The 26,549-nt window shown below is 41.9% G+C and overlaps 2 protein-coding genes across 4 annotated transcripts; both read left to right on the forward strand.

Moving 5' to 3' along the window:
• The first annotated feature begins 9,082 nt into the window (after positions 1-9,082).
• Positions 9,083-13,982, forward strand: LOC110483439 (uncharacterized). 2 transcript variants are annotated; one of them, XM_021553370.3, is made up of 7 exons: positions 9,083-9,186; positions 9,616-9,669; positions 10,148-10,532; positions 11,283-11,454; positions 12,442-12,620; positions 13,124-13,220; positions 13,629-13,982. In XM_021553370.3, exons 3-7 carry the CDS (start codon positions 10,151-10,153, stop codon positions 13,780-13,782), a joined length of 984 nt encoding a protein of 327 aa, XP_021409045.2. In that variant the 5' UTR covers positions 9,083-9,186; positions 9,616-9,669; positions 10,148-10,150; the 3' UTR covers positions 13,783-13,982. The 2 variants fall into 2 exon arrangements, with proteins under 2 accessions (XP_021409045.2, XP_021409046.2); XM_021553371.3 differs by having other exon boundaries at positions 9,104-9,186; positions 9,410-9,669.
• Positions 13,983-14,303: 321 nt separating this feature from the next.
• RBFA (ribosome binding factor A) lies at positions 14,304-26,329 on the forward strand. 2 transcript variants are annotated; one of them, XR_014952764.1, is made up of 8 exons: positions 14,304-14,428; positions 15,427-15,469; positions 16,102-16,278; positions 17,531-17,643; positions 18,837-18,921; positions 21,021-21,091; positions 22,122-22,712; positions 22,801-26,329. XR_014952764.1 is itself a non-coding variant. In XM_021553384.3 (7 exons), the coding sequence occupies exons 1-7, from the start codon at positions 14,319-14,321 to the stop codon at positions 22,513-22,515; spliced, it is 993 nt and encodes a 330-aa protein (XP_021409059.3). In that variant the 5' UTR covers positions 14,304-14,318; the 3' UTR covers positions 22,516-26,329. The 2 variants fall into 2 exon arrangements, 1 of the variants encoding a protein (XP_021409059.3); XM_021553384.3 differs by having other exon boundaries at positions 22,122-26,329.
• Positions 26,330-26,549: the final 220 nt, after the last annotated feature.

The following is a 26,549-nucleotide window of genomic DNA, read 5'->3' on the forward strand; positions in this document are numbered from 1 at the left end:
AGATTGCTGTGAGAGCCAAAGCATTTGAAATGAACATTTTGTACCACAACAGGACACAGAGGTAAACATATATCTTGACCCTAGTTGCAGCAGGAATTCTTCCAGATAGCCAGCATTTTCTTTTCAAGGAATTATGTCAGAAATATAGCAAGAAATGAGGGAATAGGGCCAAGATTAAAACAAAAGAAAATAAAAAAGAACGATTGCCTGAAATCAGACCTGTAAAGAGTTACTCAGTGATTAAACACTTGGAAACTTAATTTAGGTTTTATATTAGAAATTTCAACTTTTCCTGTGGAAAAATGGAAATCAAGCTTATGCTTTTTTATTCTTATCACATTGTACTATAGTGACAACATAACTCTATTTGTTCATTTTTCCCCCCATATTTGAAGTTCAGGAGGGATATTTTGGAAATAGTGGCTGGAAACTAGGAAGCATATACTTGGCAAAATATGACTGAGAGCTGTTCTTAAAAAAACCTTGTTTTTTCTCAAGCCAGTAGGAATTTTAGCAAGTATTTAACTGAATTTCACCCTTTATTTCTAGTCCCTCCTAGGTTGTGTATCTGGAAATCTGAATCTTGTTAGACATTCAGCACAGGGGTTCTTCAATTTAAAGTGAGCAAGACCCCCATGAACAACTTGAGGCCTTTGCAATCAGCCAAGGTGCAGATAATGAGCAGAACAAACATTTACTGCTATAAACTTTGACTTACCCTGAGAGAATTTTACTCTTCTGGGACTGGAGGGAGAAGCTGCAGTGCTAGGATGTGGCTTTCAGGGATTTTCCCCATAAGCAGACTGCAGAAGGAGGGTCACTGCTTTAGTTAGCTGTAGGCAAATCACAAGGCTGAATGAGGCCAGGAATTTTTAGCCATACCTGGCATTTCTGTTTCTTCAGAAAAACAGCTCAGCAAACTTATGTTTAAAAGAAAGTACTCCTTAAGATATTTGAGAATTTCTTCACAGACCACAAAAAAAAATATTTAAAAGAAACAAATCCCTTTATTCATTTTTTTAATGTTCATCACCCTCAACTCCCTCTGCTTAATATTTTTCAGTCTTTAAAGTAATATTTATGTAAGTGAAATGGAGATTCTTGGAGTTTACTTAAGTTAACAAAATGAATTAAGCATTTATAGTCTAGCTTGTAAAGTTATGTATTGAATTTTAACCTTTTACTTAAGAAACCTATGCCAAGGTACAAAAGGGCATAAGAAGATGCAAATTTCTGAAGCTTCTTGCATACAGAACAATACCAGAAAGGACTGAAGATGCAAAGAACCCAGATAAAGAGGCTCCTCTGTCCCTAAGCCTACTGAGACTGACAGATGGTACTCGGATAAGCACCAAAGAACCAAATACGCACACAAAAAGGAGAAAAGTTCAAAAGTTCAACCATGAAGAAGGCCGCGATCTTCAGCCTCAAGAGACCACCAGAGACCCCCACAGGACCACCATAGCAGTTTGCTATGGGCAAACACACTGCGTGTGCCCAGAAGGACGTGGACCTATTTAGCATGAGAGGCAAGGACAGGCGGGGCCAGGGGTTGAATATGCATGGCAAAGTTGTGCAATGTACTGCATATGGAACACCTTTATGAATTAAGGTTTGGGTCAGACTAAGGCTCAGTGCACAAGTCTTGGAGAGCGATCTCACTTGTGTCGAGTGCTGGCAATACATATCCACTTCATAATTACCCCAAGTTGTGGAGTCTATTTATTTATTCTGCATATCACTTCATAAGAGTGCTGTGATGAATTATCAATGCATAGTGCAAGAGAAATCAAAAGCCTAAAGTTTATTTAAAGTACATTTACATTTCCAGCTTGTGTGCTGAATCAAGGTGCACTCTGCATGCTGCAAAACTGGCAACAGTTCTCTTCTGTTCTTTTTCCACTTATTCTCTGGTCATTGGCCTGATAAAAAACTGTGAAGTGCATTTGTTAGGAGAGACATGGGTCAAAGTTAAATTGAAGTTATTTTCTTAGTGTGACTTCTTTATTCCTAGATTAGGGAGGAGATAACTTAAAGCCATTCTCTTGAAACCAGAAGCAGATGATTGTACACATGATCTCCTGACATTGCTTCTTTATTCCCCAAAGTTCAGATAGCTAAATTTACAAAAACTGTGAGAAATGGCAAGTATTTTTTTGCACTGTGAGAAGTTAAAACTAAAAATCTCTCTACTCTGGTAAATTTTTCTGCTGAACACTTTACTCTATGAAAGTCCTGAGGCAGCCAGGAGCCTGGCAAAGAGCTGCCTTGCTGATTTCATTCATAAAAAAATGACAGGCTTACTGGGAGTGCCAACAGGATGAGGATCACTGCAGAGCGCGCATGGGTGAGTTCTGGTGAATACCACTCCTCTGGTTTGAGCAGTGACTGCATCCTTTGAGGTGCACAGAGGATCCTGGAGAATGGACTGTATGCTGCTGTCTGCTTCAGTGTTCAAACTTAGTTCATTTGTAGACTTCATAAGAAGCCCTTGGAATCCTGCACTGGAATGGCTGATAGACAGGAGTGCAATTTATCCTGTGCTGTAAGACTTGAAGCTCTCCAGAAGGATCTAAACACTGAGCTGAGGGTAAATTCACCTTTGTTTGCCACATGTTTGCTATATGGATGTGAAAATCAGATCCTTTAGTTTGTTTGTATACTGGTGATATCATTGAAGAAAATGTTTCCATAACTGAAATGGTTTTTTCCCCACTAGTCAGGGGCAAGAGGAGCAAGCTGTCAGTGCCACTTACTGCAAAAAGATAGACAGCTTGTTCCAGCAGGCAGATTTTGTGATGCTTGTAGTGAGCCTGACACCTCAGACACACAAGCTGATCAGGAAAAGAGAGCTGGAGCTGATGAGACCCACAGATACCCTCATTAACATCAGCTGAGGTACCGTCCAGCCTGGTCTTGCTGCATTCCACAGCACCGTGCTGCATCCAGCACAGCTGGGGCACATGGCGAGGATGATCAGGCATGGCAGAAATTCTTCCCTTTCCCCTTCCCTTCTCTCTTTGCTCTCTGCTCTTTACCTGCCAGGTGCACTCAGAGACACTCTAATTCCACACCAGGTGCAGTAGCTGACCAAGAGGCACTGGTGGCCACTGTGTAGACTGGTGTTATCAGGGCTTTGGATGTCACCTCCCCAGAACCACTGCCCAGGTTGCCATCTCTGCTTATTTGTTGGGAAGGATGGGAGAGCCCTGCTGAGGCCAGAGGCATCCCTGCAGCAGGCAGGGAGCTGGCCCCTCTGCCCCTGGCAGGAGTTTGGATAAAAATGCCATGAATGTGAATGGGGTGCAGCCTAGACTAGGGGCTGGGAACAGACCAAAGGGAAGCCAGGAAACAGCAGGAGGTAGGGAAAGCATTTAAACCAAATCCTTAGAATCACCCCGTGCAGTTGCAGCAGAGCTTGACTTGCAAATTGCTTTATTAGAAAGTGCAGCTTGCCAATTTTAATGGGTGGAAGCTGCTTGAGGCCTGTGAAAAACGCCAATCACTTGATTTTTAAAATTGTAAAAGTTTAATAATAATAAAATGGTTATAAAAATTAGAGTAATAAAGTTTAGAGTTAGGACAATTACAAGAAAATAAAAAGCAAAGAATTATGGACGTCTGGATGCTCTCGGACGCTAAGTCACAAAAAGCATGACTTGTGAATAAAGGAATCACCCTTAAACCAATACACTTGTTGCATATTCATGCATCCCTCATGGTTATGCATACATTCTATTCTAAACAGGAAACTGTGTCTGTTGTATGTCAACTGTTTCCTTTAATCCCGTGGCATCTTGGAGTCTGAACAAGGCCTGAAGAAATTAGCTTCTTCTGATAAGAATCCATAAATTCCTCTCCTTTGGAAGATTTAGGTGTTCCTCGAAGGAGTATCTCATTCCTAAAAAAAAACTTCCCCCACATACATAGTCTTTATTTTAACATTATGTTGGAACCTAAAACTATATTTAACACACTGCGTGAGAGAATTAATACAGCATAACTTTCTAACATTACACATATAATATTCATTGTAATTGTTATAAATGAGAATTTATTCAGCCAGATTAAAAATAAAAATAATTTTATTAGCGGTCAAATTCTATCTAGCCAGCCACACGGAAAGAACAGAGCCGAGCCCGGGGTTGGCCCTGGGTGTGCAACAAGGAGTCAGCCTCAGCAGAGGTTTTCTCCTATGCCCACACACCTCCATCCTGGCACAGGCGGTTTTTATAGGGAAAATTCCGTCTGAGGCCAAGATTTTAGCAATCAGTCCTTTCTTCTATTCAAAGTCCATAGGTTAATAAGAATTTCTTTTTTGGTGATGAGGAGAAATAATTCAATGTCCAGAGTAGGTGAATTCTTGTTGGGAGTTTACGGGAAGGCTGCATTCACATGGATCTGTCTGAGGATTTCCATGATATCCATCTCGGACGATCAGGACCGATGATGGCCCATCTCCCTTTCACTTGTAAATCAGTTTCCAATATACACTCAGTCTCACCTGCAAAGGAGGGGGGGGGGGTGGGGGGGGGGAAACTAATACAACTGGCATGATTTAACAAGTATCCAATATTACATATTTCATACAAGGAATGGCGCGAATTATATTTATTACACATAACAGTAATATTTGCAAAAAGCCAATCATAAAATATGCATTTTTCACAAGGCCTAAAACTTGCTGCATAGCCAGGAGGTGTCCTTCTTCACAGGCTTCTTTCCACAATACAAGGCTGAACTACTGTAAACGTCTTGAGCCCATAGACTGCTTAGCTTCTCTAAAAAGACCACTCTACCAGGATGGTGCTTTTTGGAGTTAACTGTGCTGGCTGCATTTTGGGTTGTGGGAAGTTTGGTCTTGTTCCTGTGTGCAAATAACTACAGCTCAGACTATTGTGTAAGGTGAATGTGGCAGAAAGGTTTAATCCTCTCTTCTGGCATAGTGCAAATTGCTGCCTCATGGCAGAAGTGTGTTTCTGGAAAGAAGAGCTACTATGAAGTCTTTGCATATCCTATTACAGTCCAAAATTACTTCAATATAGGTGCTCAGATTTTCTGTGTCTAAGTGGGACTTGTAAAGTTGTACCAAATTGACTTAAAATACAGCACAAAAGCTAAAGTAAGACTCCTCTTCATTTAGATGAACAACAGTAGTTAACTATTTTTTCTTTTCTTCCAGAGATCATGCATTGTTAAAATTAAAGAACGTCATAATAACACCTCACCTTGGCATTAAAACAGACAAGGCCACCTACATGATAACAGAGGAAGGAGTTGAAAACATCCTAGCAGCCCTGAATGGTCTCCCCCTACCCAGTGAAGTGCTCCCTAGCTGATGTGTGGAAGGATATTGCACATCTTTTTATTCTTCTCTTTCTCTTTTTGTTCTTATCTTTCCCCTCCACATAAGCTCTAAATATCTTTTTAAATACAAGAATGCCCATACACTTCACTAAAGCTTGAAAGGAAACAGTTTGCCATCATGTCAGTTGTGTTTATATAGTTTCTGTTGCCTAATACAAGTCCAAAAGGCAAGTAAACCAACACCCAAAGCGGCAATGCTATGCCTTTTGTTATGTAGTGTGACTTTATGAATAGCATGATTATTTACCCGTAAAATTCACAGCAAAGTTGCCATTAAGTGCAGCCAGGATTTTGCCTGGAGCCTTATGGATCTTTACAGATCCTTTGTCTTGCAGGTGGTTGTCACGGGTGCTGGCCAAAATACGCTTAGTACCATCACTTTAATGTACTATAATGTTACCAACTCTTGCAGTTCCAGGAAACAAGACATTGCAGCTTTTCAGGAACAGCAAATTGGCTGTCAAGAATTTCAAGACTGCCCCAGGAACCTCGCTGCTCTCCGAGGTACAGGTTCCCAGTACATAATCTTGAAAAAATAAGTTAAATTTATTAAAAAATAAAAGGCTAAGCAATAAATTACAGAGCTGAAAAACAAGGTTGCTATACAATAAAAGAGAAAAGAGAAAAAAATGCCTTTTCTTAGATCAATATCCTAAAACTGCAAAAAACACACAAGGCTTTTGAACATGCAAATTTTTCTCAAGAAGTGAAGAAGTAAACAAAATCAGATACAGTACTTCACATCTATTTAAACAATTGAACAATTGTACATGCTTGGCTTTTGCTACATCTGCAGATATTTCAAGAATCTAGGCTGATTCATTTCAGAAGTGCTCCCTCCCAGTGGGACACTTCAGAAGGGGAGACACATCTGCCTGTCAGTCACTGGAGTAATGAATTGGTTTACACATAATACCTTCAATCTCATGATTACTGAAAGTGGATCCAAAAATGCAGTGGCCACATGAGAGAAAAAATGATCCATTATAGTTCACTCCATTGATTCAGGTTTTTTGAAATATTTTGATGTGCAAAAAGTACATGATCTGGAATAAAGTGCTGATACAGAGGTCTACTGGGAAAGCTGGCCTTACCTACAGCAACTAGACAGGCTGATACCAAATAACACTTAATGATAGTTTATAGTCACTGAAAACAAATGCATCATTTAGTTTGGCCTTGCCTGAAAATTTCCTGCCTTGGCTTTTTTTTTGCCTGTAATATAATACTGCCTTATAAAACTTAATGTGGACATAGGAAATGTATGCCTTTATCCAGATTCATGCTTAAGCTATTCTGTACAACCCACCTGAGAAATGTATGCATTACATTGTACAAAAGTCTTTTAGGGTAACGCAATACTTCAAAGCCTAATGCTAAGAAACAACTATTATGCAAGCACCTTATTAACACTGCAGGCATCAGCTCACCCTCACTTATTTCAGTGCTCTGTACAGTGCTGGTATATGAGAGCCCTTTCTGTAAGAGAAAACTTCCAGACAGCAACGATGTACACACAGTGAAATTCAGCTTAACACACTACATGGAGGTCTATAAGGTGGTCTACAAACTAAATATACTTAGAACATGATAGTGCACTGGTCCAACTGACATCTTATTTTCACATATGATGCTAAACAGATATAACTTCTTTAGAGCTGTATCAGCTCCTGACCTATAGCTTGAAAATGGGATGTTCAAGGTGCACAAAACAGCTATGAAAACATCTGATTTTTCTTCACATCTAACCACATAACACACGCATTTTCTTGACGTTTGATACCTATGTCCTGGATTTTTGCTTGGAGTAACAGTCCTTTGATTATTATTTTTTTGGCTCTCTGACTAATTTCTCCTTTGTTTTGTTCATTCAAATTTGTGGATTTGATATACAAAGGTAAAAACTACTGTGTTGCCCTTCCAAAGGTTTTTCTTTACCTTCAAGACTAAAATGTGGTAGGCCTCCTTCCTCAGATTCGTGTCTTTGAGAGGGACTTTACAAGGATCCTTCAATCTCAGGTGAGCAGTAAGTTAAAAGATTACTCATTACAATCTTATCACCAACACAGTTTGGAAACTTTTGATGTGAAAGAGGTAATGTGTAATCATGCTATATTTGCTGTTTTTTTTTTTTTTTTAAGGAAGAAAATGCAAGTACACTTAACTAAGAATCCAGTTAACATTCTGTAACTCCATATTGCTAGTTAATTAATTTTTGCTTTAAAATTTACTTGTTTGAACTTGAAATTAATGTAAGAAAATGATACTCAAAAATCATCACCAGGATAACAAGAGTAGTTTATGGTTTTGTGTAATTGATATGCATTTTTATTATATTTTATTTTATAAATAGAAATTGTGTAGAGGATTGGTGTTAAACTTGACTGTCTTTATGTTCAGCATATCAAAGTGTGCTTGATAGAATTCAAGATGACAACACTTTGTAATCCATTCTTTTGAAAAGCACAACAGTAGTCACGAGAGACATAGCAGGACCCTATGGCTGGTTATTCTATAGTGTGAAAGGAGAAAGATCCCTGGATGCCCACAACAGTGGTGTGTCCTGGCTCCTGAGCTGCTGTGACTCTAGGAACCAGGCATCCTCCCCAGTGGATTATGACCACCTGCACAGCAAGGGGAAACACTTTAGCACAGCTGTTGTGAACTGAGAACTGAAGCTGTACTTCCCAGTCCACATCACTGGGTATGGAGATCAAGGGAGGTGATTCTTCCCCTCTACTCTACTCTCGTGGGATCCCACCTGGATTGTTGCATCCAGCCCTGGGGTCCTCAGCACAAGAAAGATATGAATTGAAGTGGGTCCAGAGAAGGCCACTAAATTATCACAGGAATGGAGCACATCTGCTATGAAGACAATGGGAGAGTTGGCATTGTTCAGCCTGGAGAAGGGAAGGCTCAGAGAAGACCTTATAGCAATCTTACAGTACCTAAAGAGAGCTGGAGAGGGACTCTTTACAAACAGTGATAGGTCAAGGGGAACGGCCTTAAATTGAAAGAGAGTAGGTTTAGATTAGGTAGTAGAATGGAGAAGATTAGGAAGAAATTGTCCTTTTTGAGGATAATGAGGCAATGGAACAGATTGAGCAGAGAAGCTGTAGATGCCCCAGCCCTACCAATGTTCAAGACCAGGTTAGTGGGGCTCTGAGCAACACGGTCTAGTGAGAGGGGGTTTGAAAATAGATGGGCTTTAAGGTCCATTCCAACCCAAACTATTCTGTGATTCTATGATACAGACCAAATAACCTTCTCAGAAAAAAATCTCACATATTCTCAGCTGAAATTGGTACATGACTGCCTGTATCTGGGATAACATCTCAGATGTCCAAGCGATTGAGCCTGCCCCAGCTGCTTAGCTCTCAAAGAGAGCTTTTGAGGGTATTCCTAGAATCATAAAGATTGGAAAAGACCTTCACGTGTGCAGTGAATTGTCACTGGTGTCTGTCGGTCAGAGACAGCTCTTCATCTTATGTTAATTCATGTGCACAGACTATAATGATCAGCAGAAAGGCCAGACCACGACCGGGTTTCAAAGACAGTATGGAAAACACAGCGTGCAGGACGATAATGCAAAATCCCGGCTGTACTGAAGTCACGAACAGCACAAAAACACTCACTCGCGAGCTCCCCGCGCTGTCTCTCGGCTCCCCGAGGGATTGGGGCACCGTGCCCTGGCACCGCCTCTCCTCCCCCGCGGCCCCGCGGGCTGTCCGGGCGGGGTGCGGGCGGCCGGGCAGTGCCCGCCTCGGCGGCCGCTCCCGCTCCGCCCCTGCGGTGCCACTGGGGCGGCCGGCCGGCGGGGTGAGTGCGGGCGGCGCCGCGGGACCCCCGTGCCGGGCGGGGACGGGGCTCCGCGCCCACGGGCGGCGGCTCCGGGGGTAGCGCCGGGCGTGGGGGAACGGGGGCTCCCGGGGGCCTGCGTGCCCCGCCCGGGCTGGAGCGGGAGGAATCTCGCCTGTGCTCAGCCCTCCTTCGGGGCTGGATAGAGCCCGCGGCCGCCGCTCCAGCTCCCTCTTATCTTTAGTCCCAGCCCTAGGCCCGCCGGGACAGCGGAAAACGCTCAGCCCGCCCGGGGCAGGGAGAACTTCCCGGGACACCACTCCGGCGGAGCGCAGAAGGGGGAGCCGGCCCGGCGGTGCCGGAGCGATGCGGGAGCATTGCCTCCGACTAAAGGGGCGGCATGAGGGCGTCTCGGCTTTAACCTGAGATCACAACCTTGGCTCTTTGCAGAGTCAGCAGAGTGGAGAGCTGGCAAAGAACTCAAGGGGACGGAAGAAAGAAAAGGTAAAACTCATGTTCGTGGGTAACTCCAAAGTTCATAGTTGACAATTTATAGTTCTGTTACATTAAATGAGATTTTTACTCAGATAATCTCATCAATGATAATTGCTTAATATAATTGTGTAAGTGTCAGAACTTGCAGACTAAAAGATATCTTTTCACTCACATTCTTAAATTATGGCTTTAAATATTGAACATTGAACAGGAGTAACAACTATTTGCTCATTTGTTTAAGTGTTAGCATACTTGGTATGCCAGAAATGTTTTCTTATTATCAAGATTATATTGAAATTGAACATCCTTCTGAATAACATATGGAGAAGCCAAAAGACTACTGCATGTGGGAGTAGTTATCTTTAGCCAATCCTTCATCAAGTGGGAAAACAGCATGTAATTGACCCAATCAATTCCTAGTTTTTAGGAAAAAATGTGTAATGGATCACTTCAGATCATGTCCTTTTGGTTCTCTTTGCTTTTGTAGGGCATGGAGGGTCAGGAACTGCCTTATGTGCTAGTTGACTCTATAGGAGGGAGACTTGGAGTATACGAAGACCATCTCGGATTTCTGAAGAAACGTTTTCATCTCATCACCATTAAAGAATATCTTGAAAATAAGACATTTCTCAGCAAAAAGATCAGAGCGATCTATATATGGTATCACAAACCAGCTATTAATGAAGAGCTGCTCCAGAACTTGCCTAACTTGAAGGTAGTTGCAAGTGCTGGAATGGGAATAGATCACTTGGACCTGAGACTCCTCTCCAGCTATGGTGTGAAGGTATCCAATACTCCATTTATTGTTTCCACTGACACTGCAGACATGGGGATGGCTTTGTTGCTGGCATCTTCCAGGAGACTTGTGGAAGGTAATAACTTATATGGTCTTAGCTTTTCATAGAAAAGATGATTTCAAAACATGCAGAAAATGTGTGCTGATGCAAAAGTAAGCTTAACACTAGAAATACGGGAAATTGGGGAAAAGGAAGAAGTTAAGACAAATCTGTCTTGTTGACAATAATTGGCATCCTATTTCCAAACTGGCATATTGGTAAGGTAGAATTGTTCCTTCTTTGGACAGCTCTAAATTCAGGCCTCTTCTCCCTCAGCCCACAGCCACTTATTCATTGTACTTGTTTATTGCAGTCTTGCTTTTCAAGTTGCAATAAAAGGGGATTAAAAGAATATATTTTCAAGGAGGTTTGAAGCTTGTCTTTGCCAAGCTACCATGTATCTGAGTAATTATGAACAAGCTATCCAGAAATCTGCCCACTGTCCTCTTTTCTCTGCCAACCTTGGTGTATCTGCAAGTAGACTGGGAACCAGATGACCTTACTGCTGCTTTGACCTTACCTTCCTTTGCTTCGACCTTACCTTCCTTTGCTTCCTTTCTTGCCAAAGAGAGGCTGGTTATGTTTCTCTCCTGAGCAAGAAATCAGTGTCAGCAGTCCTGTGTACAGTGCAGCATTACTCACTTCTTGTCCGGAAACAAAATGACAATGTATTACTGCTCCTGTGCTTCTGCCTAGTCCTACGATAAAAAGTGTGTGTTGTTGGGGGAAGTAACCAGATGCTGGAACATCCCTTACATTACATAATTCTTCTTTTGCTCTTACAAGGCCATGAGATGGCAGTCTCCCCTGACACAGAGTATTTCCCTGCTGACTGGCTGGGGGCTGAGGTTTCTGGAGCAACCCTGGGGATCCTAGGAATGGGGAAAATTGGTTACAAAGTGGCTGAAAGAGCCAAAGCCTTTGAAATGAAGATTTTGTACCACAACAGAAATCAGAGGTAAAGCTTGTTGCAGTTCCAAGGCAACTCTGTATTGTCACTGCTTTTATCTGTTATTTATACTTTTCACTGTGCTTTCATTTTTTACAGTATTCTTTATTTTAAGTGGAAAAGTACATACACTTGTTCCAAGATGATCATTAATTTCCCAATTTATACAGAAAGGAAGGAAGGAAGGAATGGGAGAGATATACCTCACTGTTCTCCCCATTAGCTGGGGCTCCTGACTTCTTCCTGCCACGGTGGTGACATTGCAATGGACTGGAAAGGAAAAAACTGGGAGGACTTAACTCCTGTGATTTAGGTGAGGCAGGGATTCAGACAGAGATACCTCACCCTTCCAAAGCCATGTGACAATAAATGGCCAGACTTGGCAGTCTGCTTTGCTGTCTTCTAGATGAGGTGTATGTGCACTGTGCCCCTGTGCTCCTGTCAGGCCCATTCCATTCTTTTCTTTTGTGGGAATTTGATGAGAGCCAGCCAACCTCGTCCTGATACAGCATGCCAGGTCCTGCAGCGTGTGGTTTCAGTGAATCAGCACTGATGCACAGCACAATCAGGCTGTTGCTGACATAGATTTGGGAAGATTTAATCCCTGCCCTGTCTTGTGTGTTTCCTCAGTGATTTTCACGATTTACTTAAATTACTTAATTTTCACAATATATCATTCTTGCTTTTGGGTAGGAAAAGAATCCCCATTATCAGCAGAAATTGTAACACAAATGCATTTGGTTTATCATTTATTCAATGCATTTATGTGATATTAATTTCTTACTTTCCATCCCCACAGTACTGCACATTTGTGTACAGTTCACTTGGTATTGTGGGAAATAGCTTGATCTTTATTTTTACTGATTTTAAGACAAGCAGCTAACTGCTTAGTACTACACAGCAAAGATAACAATAAAGAAACATTTTCTCTACTGGTGATTTGATATTTCCCTTGTTTCTTGCTACTGCAGTTTAATTTTGGGATTTTCCCTTCAGAAAAAAGGAAGAAGAAAGTGCTGTTGGAGCTGTTTATTGTAAGAAGATAGATGATTTGCTCCAGCAGTCAGATTTTGTGTTATTGGCTGTGAACTTAACTCCACAGACACACAAACTGATTGGGAAGAGGGAGCTGGAGCTGATGAAACCCACTGCTATTCTTATTAATATCAGCAGAGGTAAGGTGCAGAATAAACAAAACTTCATTAAAGTTTGGTGGCATGACAAGTCCTGGGAAAACCTCTAATATAGTCTGTCCCTCTGATTTTTTTCTGTATTTTTTCTGATTATTAGTTTATTTAGACACCCATGGTCATATCTCGGTAAAATATTTAACTGTTCCCATAATAATGAGAAAGTAGGTTTCTGAAATGTTAGTGACCTTAGAGTGTTAAAAACCCATGTGTATTTATATATCACCTTTTGTTTATTTAACACAGTGTTGTTGCTCATACACATTAGGGTGGCACAGCCTACACGGATGCCTGGTGCTCTGTTTCATGCTGCTAGTTCCCTGATGCACATACCCAGGCTTCCCACTCCCACACTACCACACTCCACTGCTGCTTCTGCACTGTGACTATGGCCTGCCCTCCTGTTTGCCTGACCACTGTGCCCAAAAGAATACTGAGAGGACAGAAATGAACATGAAAATAAACACATCCTTCTTACTGTACCCCAGGTCTAGTAGTGGATCAGGATGCTTTGGTGGAAGCCCTCCAAAACAAAGTTATTAAGGCAGCTGCTCTGGATGTGACATATCCTGAACCTTTGCCAAGGTAAGACATACATTTAAGTTAAAAATAAAAGGGTGTATGTGTGATGTTCAAACTAGAGTGTACGTGTGAGTAAAATTTTGTGAGCATGTGAGAAGTTGCATAATTTTGTTAGTAGAAGTACATGAAGTATGTGCACTAGTCCTGCTGAAATCATGTCTTTAATCCTGTTCCAGCCAAATAAAATTCACACTTACTCATTTGGAGGATTTGTTGCGTAAAACCCCAAGCTTGGGGTTTTATATAAAACCAAGCTAGGCAGAACTTTGAACTCCTCTGAATGTACTTGGGTCATGCAATTAGGTTTTGTTTTATTTTTAATTATTATTTTCCCTGGTGGCCTGCAATACTGATGAAATACTGATGAATGTGCTGTGAGTGACTAGTTCAGCATTTCTTTTCTTCTTCCAGGGATCACCCCTTGTTAAAGATGAAGAATGTTATAATAACTCCTCACATTGGAAGTGCCACCAAGAAGACACGCTGGGTTATGATGGAGGAAATGGCAGAAAGCATAGAGGCAGGCCTGGCAGGTCTTCCTATCCCTCGTGAGGTGCTGCCCTAAAGCAGCTTGCATTTAGGATTAATGCCAGCAGTGCAGAAAGAGCAATTTGATCACTTTTCACGTAATTATTTCGTGCAATTTCGTGTTATGCAGATAAAATATACAAAGCACAGGTGCAATTTACTTAAATACCCAGCAGTGGTTCTGTATGGAAAACTGCAGTGTTTTGTCTTGATATTCAATGGAAAATCTCCAGAGCAGTCTTGCTTCGGTGTCATTTACTTTCCTCGCATCCCCTTACAGCTGTCCGCCGATGCAGCAGCGAGTTGGAGGACACGTAAATCGTGTCTTAGCGGGGCCGCCCGGCACAGCCACGAGCTCAGCCGGCGTGTCGGAGCGGCTCCAGCAGCAATCCCGACCTCGGGAGCGCCGGGGGCAGCCTGAGGGCGGCTCGGCCCCCGTCCCTCCTTCCCTCTTCATTCCGCCTCCGGACCGGCCGGGACGCCCCCAGCAGCCGGCCCGGCCTCCGTGCCGACAGGGGGAGCCGCAGCCGGAGCCGAGGCGCGGCTGCCGGGCGGGCCGGGGCCGGGGCAGCGATGTGGGCCGCCCGGGCGGCCGCGGGGCCGCTGTGCTGCCGGGCCCTGCGCAGCTCCGCAGGGCTGGGCGGCCCCAGGAACCTGCTGCGGAAAATGCTTCGCAAGGATAAGTAGGCGCGGGGCCGGCGGGAGCGGGGGCATCCCGGAGTGCCGCGTGGGCCGTGGGCGCTGGGCAAGGGCAGTAAGGGGAGCTGCGGGGCTCGGGCGCTCCCCCGGGGCCGGGGCCGCGGAGGAGAGACACCGGCCCCGAGGCGCCGATCGGAGCTGCTCGGCAGCGGCCGAACGTGTGCCCAGGTGGCCAAGAAGGCCCATGGCCCTGGCCTCTGCCAGCAGGAGTGTGTCCTGCACTGATTGTTCTGTGCTCTGCCCCCGGTGAGGCCGCGCCTCGAGTGCCGTGTCCAGTTCTGGACTTTGCCTCTGTACGGGAAAGTCATTGCGGTGCTGGAGCATGTCCACTGAAGGGCAGCGGCGAAGGGCCTGGAGCAGGAGGCCTGTGACAGGGAACTGGGGCTGTTCGCCCTGGAGAGAAGGAGATTCGGGGGGAACCCTATCACTCTCTACAACTGCCTAAAAGGAGGGTGTAGCCTGGTGGGGGTCGGTCTCTTCTCCCAGGAAACAAGCGACAGGACGAGAGGAAATGGCCTCAAGTTGCACTAAGGGACATTTCGATTGTATATTGGGAGACATTTCTTCCCTGAAAGGGAAGAATGGTCAAGCAATAGAATAGGATCCCCAGGAAAGTAGTGTGATCACTGACTCTGGAACTGTTTAGAAAACGTGTAGAAGTGGTGCTTACAGACCTGGTTTAGTGCTGGAATTGGCAGTGCTGGGTTAACAGTGGGACTTGGTCTTAGCCCTATTTTCAAACCTTAATGATTCTCTGAATCTAAAGAAACCTGAGAGCTATTCTTTTCCACCCCCTTCCCATCTATGTGCAGCTTCAGCTGTGGATGGGAATCATTGTTCCCCGCACCCCAGCTGTGAGGAGAGGTACTTGCATGGGTGTTGTAGTCTCCTTTCAGGCAGGTGGAATATAAATTACACAGGGGATCCTTATTTCTCTGAGCTACTGAAAGACAAGGCTGATTTCCTTTCCTTTTCCCAAAAGAAAGAAGTTCTGGTATGACAGCCCTACCCTGGGATCACAAACGGTAAGTGCAAGCACTGGATGCAATATGTTTATTTGTGCCAGGAGGAACAGACTTGTGTTTTTGCCATTGATTCTAACTTTGAAGCATTTTCTGATGGAGAAATAGCAGGATTTTGTGAACAAACAGTAGGGCTCCAGTCTGACCGTGACAGGATTGCCATTTGGCTTCCCATGGCTGTTTCCTCTTCTGTACTGATCTTTCATCCTTGCCAACATCAATGCTCTCTTGCACACTCCTGAGTGCTGATCCAGATTAAAATTTCTATGAGCTTAGTTTAATGAAAAATTTTTTAATGCTTGTTTTTTTAAACAAGCAAAGCTTTTCAGTCAATGCATGCTGTATTGAGAAAGCAGTTCTATGGAGCTTCATAACTTGCTACAAAATACAAAAAGAACTTCAGAAACTTTGACTGTAGTACACATATGTCAAAGATTTTGTGAACAGAAATATTCCTTATTGAAACACTTGATAAGTAGGACCTATATAAAACCATCACAGCTTTATATATATATATATAATAGCGAATATATATATTTATATAATAGCAAAATAAGAATGCACTTAGTAAAGTGCATGAAACTGTATATACAAGTGTAACTACTGTTTAATGTGTTGTTTGTTTATTTTTATAGTTGTATAAACCAACCAAGTTGGACTTTTTAATGAAAAATGAGCTTACAAAAACAAGGAGAGAAGACAACACGCGGTGCAGAGTCTTAAATACTCTTATTCATAAAGCTGTGTTAGAGATGGCAACTACCTGTGAAGTCAGTCAAGAATTTTATGATCTCAAGCTGGAAATCTGCAAGGCAAGTGCCAAAGCTACCGTTTGTGCTGAGCCACGTTTTGAGGTTGGCATGGATGTGCCAAAGGAGCTCCCCTGGGTGTTGTGATGCGTGCAAGAGGAATTTTGCTGCATTGCTTCTGATGTGGAAGAGTGCAGCAAGATCAGGCACTGGAATACACAGCTTTGCCACTGTAGTACCTGGCTTAGGAGACCTTTGCCACTCTAATGCAAATGCAACTCAGACCAATTAAATGGTGATTCTCCTTATATGACTTTTTTTTCTGTTACTCAGACATAAACTCTTTGTCTTGCCCTTTCAGGAGGAGGAGCTTGGTTTTACCAACATAAGTGTATCTTTCCAAGATTGTTCTTCTTGCAGCTGTGTGACAGTTGTCACCTGCTTGTGTCACTCCCCAGCAGAAGACTAAAGTGATGCATGAGATTAGTTCAAAAAAAAGGCCAAGCCTAAGAAAATGTCATTGTCAAGCCAGATCTGAGAAAGAATTGAGATTTGTATGTAATTGTATCTAGTGGTATCATAAATTGTGGATTTTAAAAGGATGTTAGAGTTCTGATACAGGAACTAAGTCAGTCTCTGCATTCTTGTTTGTTGTCTGCAGTCTATCTTCTACATTTGCTGTTCTGTAAAGATTAAATTATACCAGTGTTTGGCTTAAAAGCTTGGTGGACTTTGCTTTGATATTAGAAGCATGGAAAATGGTACCTCATGACAAAAGGGTTGTTATTCATGACTAAAATAGATGTTTTTGCCAGCTGAATTAATTCTGTTGTCAGGCAAGTGTTCAAAACTACATGGGCAAGATGAGTGTTTTGGCTGTATATGTGCAGTATCCTTCACAGAGTAGTTCTGTCTCTCTAGGGCTTTGAGGATTGCTTGTCTCAGATAGCATGTTTGCATGTAAAAATGCTGGCTGGTGTGGGCAAGACAGTTCTTTCAGGAGGCATTGCTGTAAATTAAACAACTTATAACATTGGAGACGGAAAGAAACAGACTTCTTCCTAATACAGTACAGATTTTACAGCTGCACAGTGTTTGTGCTGCACTGGGACATGGCTGGGCATAGATCAATCCCGATTTACTAATTAACTCATTCTGGTCTGATACCGTCACTTCTCTTGTCAGAAGACATTTTCTAGTAGGCTTTCTGCAATCCATCACAGACTTTGTTGCATATGAGGTGTGTGTGTGTGTACATATATATATATTTATATATATATATATAATTTTAAAGACAGATTTGCCTTTTCTATAGGTGTCCCTGTCATCCAACTTTTCAGCGTGCCGTGTGTACTGGAATCCTACTTCCACTATGGAGAAGGAAAGTTACGTTGAAAGTGTGCTGCGAAAGAGTGCTCCACGTATACGGTACTGCTGTGGGATAGACCCCTTCCTACATCCAGAGCCATTTCTTAAGTACTTCTGACAGTCTAGACCTGACCTGTTGGGATGCTTTAGGTTTTTAGATACTTGGAGTAGAGCATCTCCTGTGATGAGCCTCACAGGGAAGGGTGGCTGTGTCCGACCAGCTGTGTGAACTTTTGTTGGAGCATAGCTGGCTTTTTTGGCTTCTGTGCTTTCCCAGGACAGGAGTGGGCTGAGCAGAAAGCAAGAGGAGTGTGGGTGAGGTCTCACTCCAGTATCCTGGTGGTGGTGGCTGGACAGGCTGTACGGGAGAGTAGTTCAGGACAGGATGCTGTACACAGGACTGACAGCTGCAAGGATCTCCTTGCACATTCACTGAGAAGTTCTGATTGCTAGGGATGATTTGGGCTTCCAGAAGGGATGACTGTTATTACAGAAATTCTTCACAATACTGATAGCAAAAAAAAACCCAAATTGAGAATGCTATACCATATATTGTGATGCTTTTCCCCATTTTTCCAACACAGAGTCCAGTGATTTTTCATGGTAGCATTGAGATTTTTGTTTCTTCCCCCCCCTTCCTTGGCCTTCCCTCTGCTATCCAGCCAGTCTGTTGGAAATTCAGGACTTCACCCATGTGGCAGGTGGCATAGAAGCATACTTATAAAGCCATTTCCTTTCCCTGTTTCCCTAAGCTGTGTAATTCCTGCTCCAGCACAATGCTCTCTTCTACTCCACAGCTTCCACTCTTTAAGAAGGAAAGTTGCTGGCTAGGAAGAAGAGAAGGGGATCCCTGTCAATCCTTCCTGCAGCTAGCATGTAGGATAAGTTGTCTTGCCCTGCTCTGAAGGCTGTATCCCCTCTCTACAGAGGGGATAAGGATACCAGATGAAGTGGGGAAAGACCTGTGCCAGCCTATGTATACCGATATGGACAAACCTACTATCATCAATACTCAGCTGGACCTGTAGCCAGTAGTTTTTGTATGCCATGCATTCGAAGTTGGGGCTCTGCAGTGATATATTGTTTAGCATCAACCTGAATAGCTCCTCATCAGGAGTTTTGAAAGTTTTTGAAAGTTTTGCAAGCCATATCTTTAAATGTGCAGTACTGCTGGATTTAATTTAACACCTTTTGCTTGTCGTGGAGATAATATACTGATAACTCATGCTGGTGAATGCTGTGTTTTTTGCCAGGTATCTTCTGAAGAGTCAGCAGATTGTAGGAAATGTACCCCCAGTAGTATTTATAAAAGACAAAGAAGCTGCAGCTGTAAAAGAGGTAAATCTAATCTTTGACTCAATGTACAAATATAGTGACTTAAGAGAGAGCTGATAATTTAGTTGCTCTACCAATTTACTTTAAAAATCAGTCTTTCTCTATAGTTGCAAAGATTGTTTTAACAAATAATCTTGAGTAAGATTTATGCCTATATAATATGTAGAAGAATTGTAGGCAATATCATTAGGCAGTGAAGAAATTTTAAAGAATTACATTACCATTTTAAGGAATAATACCGGGTTACCTGGTGTATGTGATTATTGAAATGAGGTGGGAGGAGCTGTTTTCCACATTTTAAATGTTAGGTGCTTTTAAGATTAAATTGGATAACCAGTGATTTTTTATTGTTATTTTTCCCCATATCTTTTCCATCTGTGAATTCTTAAAATGTTTGTAGGAAGTACAAATCTTTGCATAGGGGATATAGGCTTATTCATACTAATTTTTTACTTCACTTTTAAAATTGTCTTTACTATTTCATGTTTTCTGTCAAGGTGTTGGTAGTTTTAACTAGTTGACATGTTTCCTAGGAGTTTGTTGTCATTGGGATTGTGAAGCAAGATCTCTAAAATAGTGAGATTTCCAGAAAAGAAAGATGACAGCAATGAGTAGAATTTGATGAGAAACGTGTCCTCAATCTGTTGATGTGAACAGAAGTTGAAAAGAACAGGTTCATGTTTCTGTGCCCTGAAGTGCCTTATTATTTATAATAGTGTTACTTCTACAGCCAATTACTGATACACCCTTATGGGCTCCTGCAGTGTGCATGAACAGAGCTGGAAGGGATAAAAAGAATTTCAGATTCTCTAATGCAATGAACTTTCTAATGCTTGAACTTTCTGTGATCAGAAAAGTTCTGAGTTTCACAGAAGACAAAAACCTTCTTTATATTAATTCTGTGAGGGAATGACACTGGGGAGCAGATATGTTAGCGTTCAGGAACACGCATAATCACGGAATATGATTATATGCTGGTGCTTTTATTGAGAGCTCTGGGGATCAGGGGTCCAGACCCAAATCTGACTCCGACATGGCTTTCGAGCTGAATGTATTTTATATTCTATCGTTATATAACTTACATATTAATTATAAAACTTATCTTGTTCTATTGTATACATTGACATGAGCTTCTCATGATCTTTCTTAGGTCCCTAACCACAGTTTCTCATGATTATTCTTATGATTAAACAGTAATTATATTTAATTACTAAACAATCATCACATCTAACAATTATATCATTTATCATGTACTAGCTACACAGGTGCAGTTCTAGCAAGTACAAGTTCTTCATGTGCTTAGGGTGTTTATTTTTCCAGGGCCTACTAAGCTTATTTTTCCTTTTAACCCTAAATCCCCATGATTTTAAAACCCTTTTACTATCAGATAGATGGATCATTTTCTCCCACTTCGCAGTTCATCAGATTTATGTCAATCACAGATTCAAATAACACACTGAACTTGGTTTTTAAGTATTGTAAGTAAAGGGAAAAAATATCCAATTAAACTCCTAGAATAATACAATGGATTAGAAGGGAATTAATGTAAAGAAAAGCTGAAATGAAATTTCAAACAAGAGAAAATTTTTACAATTACATATAGTCCATAAGCACAGTATATTATAATGCATTAATAATATTTAGCACTCACTGGTTAGATGCCATGTTAAAAGGGATTTGGGAACTCCACAGTTGCCTATAAGAGAAATGCAAACTCGCAGAAAGGGAGAAGAGGTGAAAAAAATATCAGGAGGTTATGAAAAAGAATGTTATGAAAGAAGATTTTCAAGACTGAGGTAAGAAGAAATAAACCAAAAAATATATATGTCAGACAATCCCTAGCCAAAGGCTCATAATTCACATAAGGCAAAAAACTTCGTAAGGATCTCTGGATACACTATTGGACAAAAACATTCCAGGCAAGAAGTAGAAGCAATTCCATGTAAAAGAATGAAAAGGCTGTTTTAAAGTGTTTTTTCTAAATATTCCAAACATAGAAAAGATTATATTTGCTGTTGGATACTTGTCTGTTTTTTGTGTAGACTGGTACAAAGTAGATTTAAACAGGATCTTTAATATGTGTGGCCTTCATGTGTTTACAGGTCGAGGACTTACTGGCAATTGCTGATTTTGGACCTCCAGAAGAAGAAGAAACACCTCAAAATGATTCAAGGTGGGTCTTTTTGGTTCAGAATTGTACAAGTGTTCGTTTTCATCTTTGTTGGCCAACTTAAATTGGGTATTATTTGACTTAAGAGTAGGTATTTTAATTAGGTGTGTACATTGTTACTTGCAGACCTGATACTTGTTCTGGTATTAATATTTTAGTTTTTATGAGTGAAATATATGTACAACTTCTAAGATTTCAAGACTTGATAATGTTGATGATAATCAAAATGTTAAAAATGCTCAGCAGTAGTAATATTTGTTTTTTGCTGGTAATTGTCTCATGAGGATGAAAACGGCATTTACCAATACTGCTCTACTTGTCCACTTTTTTCTGATGTAAGTTTGGTGTATTACACATGGATTGCAAGTTTACTGACAAATCTCCCTAAATTAATTTAACATTCTTCTGTGAGGGAATTTTAACCATTGAGAGATAGGGCTGAACAACCTATTGGAATAGTGGTTCTGTGGATTGGATGCTCTCAAAGCCTTTGTACCTGTGTGCTGTAGTCTGTTGGTAGAAATGCCTTCTGTGCCTCAGCATCTCACAGGATGGTCCATCAGGTGTGAATCAGAAATAGCTTCCTGTGGGAAGTCATTCCTGTGACAGATTCCCCAAAGGGCACTTAACAGCTTCCTCTGTGTCTTGGGGAAATAGTCAAGTCCAGCATAAGGTGTCACATCGTTCTGATGTGTTTTAGGCAGAGGCTGCTGCTTCTCACTTCTTGGAAGAGCTGGGAGAAGTTCCCTAGGGCTCCCAGATACAGTGCTCACCAAGGTACATTTTTTCTCAGGACAGACAGTTTCGTCTGACATATTGTTGTTTTATCGGCTTTCTCCCATTAAATCTGTTGACACAGACTGTCCTTTGACACATGATATGGTGGTATCTCTTCCTTCATAACATAGGGAACACAGGGTGTTAATAAATTTAAACTGAAAAGTCCAATTAATTTCTGTGTTACTCAAGTTGTCAAATATAGAAATATATGTGGGGGAAAAAACCAAACCAATACTTGTTTTCTTTCCCACAGTAAACTCTTCCCTTCAACAACTCAATCTTCATATTCACCCATGAGGTCTAATCTGTTTGGTGTTGATCATGAACTGCTGAATAAACAGATAATGGACTATAAAAAAATGGAAGTGTCAAGACATATAGAAAACACTGCCTGGACAGAGAAGCAGCAGCAGCAGCTTTCTAAGATTCAAAAGAAAATGAAAAAGAAAAAAGCAAAGAATCATCCTGATGATGACGACATTATAGCACAGAAACACTTGCTGGACAGATACGAAGCTGATTATTGGGATGGTTACACTGAATCGGCCTCAGACTATGAACTACAGGATGAATTACTGGAAGAGGCGAATGGATTGGAGGTGGATGATGACAAAACTTTAACTCAGCCTACTGGTAAAAGGACATGAAGTAAAAAAGTCACTCCCTTCAAAATGAAGGCTGCCAATAACAAAAAAAAAAAAAAACCAAACCTGTCATAGCTACTGAAAGATTTATTTTGTATATGTTTACCATTTCCTCATTCAAACTAATAGTTTGCCACATGTAAGCCGGTTTGCTAGCACAAAGTATGTAAGAAAAACTGCCATTACTGATATTCTGTTAAGCAGCTTTCAAGCTGCTGCAGTTGAGGGACTTCCAACCAGAGAGCAGTTTTGTAATGATAAAATATACCTATTAGAGCACTGAGTTAGAACTTCTTGCCGTTATGTTGATTAATCATTTCCAATAAAATTATGGTTTCTATATTGCAATATTTCTTTAAATTATTTTTTTTTTGTGACCTGCATAAAAGTTACTGCCTGTTATTCTGATATAAGGAAGGAAGAGGGAAGCAAAATAATGACAGTGGTGTTCAGCTTCATCACACAGAGACGAGGACAGGGTCTTCTCTAGAGGACCAGTCTAATGGGGGAACACTTTCTACAAAAACATCCCAATGATGCCCAATAAAGTTACAACCCTGAAAGAAAATAAATTTATAGTTTTGCAAGGGGAACTGCATCAGAAAAGAAAATTTGAGAACTGCTCATCCATTGGATAAAGTCAGGCAAAACATTGTGACTTAGAAAATGTATTAACAGCTTGAAAAGCAGATAAAGCAACAGGGAAGAATGTTCCAGAAACTGAAGTCTGAAAATGAATAGGGAATAATGTAAAAAGTGAGAATAAAACTTTCTGACTCAAAGCAAATAAAAAATAATAGCAAGAGTGTATAAAGTCAGAAGGCTGCAAGCTTCAAAGAAATTACAATGAAAAGGTAGTAAAAGAGAATTCTACCAGAAATACAGAAAATTTAATTCCAGTAGTTAATGGGGAGGTAAAGAAAATCAGCAAGGGGAGGTTGCCCTAGAATGCAGCAGAATCACTGAATGGTTTGGGTTGGAAGACCTTAAAGATTATCTAGGCCCAAGCCCCTTGCCATAGGCAGGGACACTTTTTGCTGGAGCATGTTGCTCAGAGCTCCATCCTACCTGACCTTGAACACTTCCAGGGATAGGGCATCTTGGACAAGCTTCTCGTGACAACATGTGCCAGTGCCTCACCACCCTGATGGAACAATTTATTCCTTATATCTAATCTAAATCTACGCTTTTTTAATTTAAAACTTAGGACTTGTCCTATCACTACACTTAAAGAACACTGCAATCATCAGTCATAGTCAATGCAGATGCATAAAAAATGTCAAGTTTAAATAATTTAGTATCCTGTAATAAGGTCACCTGCCCAGCAGATGAAGGAAATGCAGTGGATGTGGTTTTTCTGGGTTTTTGTAAGGCTTTTGGTACTGTACCTCACAGCATCCTTTGGGACAACTTTTCCAGCTGTGGGATGAGTGGGTTCATGGTGCACTGGGTGAAGATCCGGTTGAAGGACAGAGCTCAAGGGTTGCAGTGGACAGGGCCACATCTGGCTGGTGACTGGTCACCAGGGGTGTTCCTCAGGGCTCCATTCCAGGCCTGGTCTGTTCAATAGATCTCTCAGTGATCTGGATGCAGAAATTGAATGCACCATGAACAAGTTTACTGATGATTCCAAACTGGCAGGTGCTGCTCGTACTTCTGAGGGACAAAAGGCCTTGCAGAGGGATCTGGGTGTCCTGGAGTATTTGGGCAAACATCAGTGGCAGGAAATTGAACAAGGATGTCAGATTCTGCACATAGGAAGGAGTAATGGCAGGCAAAAGTCTAAACTGGATGAGGAGTGGCTGGAGAGCAGTCCTGCAGGAGGGATCTGGGGGTGCTGGCTGGCAGGAGGCTCAACAAGAGTCAGTAGTGTGAGCCCGGGCAGCCCAGGGGGCAAACCACATCCTGGATCAAATACAGCTTCACTAGCCACCTCAAAGAAGAGATTATCCTGCTGTGCTTGGTGTTGGTGTGGCCTCACCCTGAGTGTTTTGTGTGCTTATGAGCCCCATAATTTAAAAAGGATGTGAAGGTCCCTGAATGAATCCAGAGAAGGCACCAAAGTTGTGGAAGGGGCTGGCAGGGTGTTCTGTGAGGAGCAGCTCTGGACACTGGGTTTTCATGTTTGGAGAGAAGGAGGCTGAGGGGCAGCCTCACTGTTCTCTACAACTTTCTGAGGCAAGGAAGGAGAAAAAGTACCTCTTTTCCCTGGGACCCAGTGCCAGGTCATGTGGGAATGGCTCAAAGCTGTGCCCCGCAGAAGAGGTTCAGACTTGACATAAGGAAGCATTTCTTTATCCAGTGGGTGATCCAACCCTGGAACAGGCTCCTGAGAGAGGTGGTCAATCCCCCAAGCCTGTCAGTATTTAAAAGACATTTGAACAATGCCCTTAATACCATGCTTTTTATTTTGGCTAGCCCTGAAGTAGTGAGGCAGCTGGACTTGATGATGTCCCTGGAAGGCGGATTTAGCAGTAAAGTGGGACAATCGAGCCCTCTTTAAGCCGGCATACCGCCCGTCACCCTCCTCACAGGCGCCCCCCCCCCGCCCCAATAAATTAATAAGTTATTCAGCCAAAGATGGGGTAAGTCGTAACAAGGTAAGTGTACTGGAAGGTGCACTTGGACTACCAAGACATAACTTAAACAAAAGCATTCTGCTTACACCTGAAAAATATCTGCTAACACCAGATTGTCTTGATGCCAAACTCTAGCCCAATTGACATGACCTGGAATAACAAAGTTACTCCCTACACCAAACTAAAGCATTTACTAGTCCCAGTATAGGCAATAGAAAAGACACCACTGGAGTGATAGAGACTACATACCATAAGGGAAAGATGAAATAATAATGAAAACTAAGCTATAAACAGCAAAGATCAACCCTTGTACTTTTTGCATCATGGTCTAGCAAGAAAAGCCAAGCAAAATGAATTTAAGTTTGCCACCCCGAAACCCAAGCGAGCTACTTACAAGCAGCTGTTAGAGCGAACCCGTCTCTGTGGCAAAAGAGTGGGATGACTTGTTAGTAGAGGTGAAAAGCCAATCGAGCTGGGTGATAGCTGGTTACCTGTGAAACGAATCTAAGTTCACTCTTAATTCTTCTCCAAGGAAACTCACAAACCCTAATGAAGCAAATTAAGGGCTATTTAAAGGAGGTACAGCTCCTTTAAAAAAGAATACAATCTCTACGAGTGGATAAATAACAACATACTAACTTACTGTGGGCCCTTAAGCAGGCACCAACAAAGAGTGTGTTAAAGCTCCGTACCTAAAAAATATAAAAACCTTATGACTCCCTCCCCACTAACAGGCTAACCTATATACAAATAGGAGAATTAATGCTAGAATGAGTAACCAGGGTCCTTCCTCTATGACAAGCTTACATCTATACATTATTAACAAACCACCAATATACGACAAATCAAACAAGAAGAGTATTAAGTATCTTGTTAACCCGACAGAGGAGTGTCCATTAAGAAAGATTAAAACCTGTAAAAGGAACTAGGTAAACCCATCAAGGCCCAACTGTTTACAAAAACATAGCCTTCAGCAAACCAACAAACAAGTATTGAAGGTGATGCCTGCCCGGTGACTCACGTTTAAAGGCCACGGTATCCTAACTGTGCAAAGGTAGAGCAATCAATTGTCCCATAAATCGAGACTTGTATGAATGGCTAAATGAGGTCTTAACTGTCTCTTACAGGCAATCGGTGAAATTGATACCCCTGTACAAAAGCAGGGACAAACCCATAAGACGAGAAGACCCTGTGGAACTTCAAAACCAACGACCACCTTATATCACATACACACCCACTGGGTTCACTGACACATAAGAGATTGGTACATGTTTTCCGGTTGGGGCGACCTTGGAGTAAAACAAAGCCTCCAAAAATTAGACCACAACTCTAGACTAAGAGCAACCCCTCAAGGTGCTAACAGCATCCATACCCAATATAATTGATCAATGGACCAAGCTACCCCAGGGATAACAGCTCAATCTCCTCCAAGAGTCCGTATCGACAGGGAGGTTTACG

Source organism: Lonchura striata, chromosome 2, assembly GCF_050655825.1.
Source record: "Lonchura striata isolate lonStrDom1 chromosome 2, ASM5065582v1, whole genome shotgun sequence".
Taxonomy (NCBI): domain Eukaryota; kingdom Metazoa; phylum Chordata; class Aves; order Passeriformes; family Estrildidae; genus Lonchura; species Lonchura striata.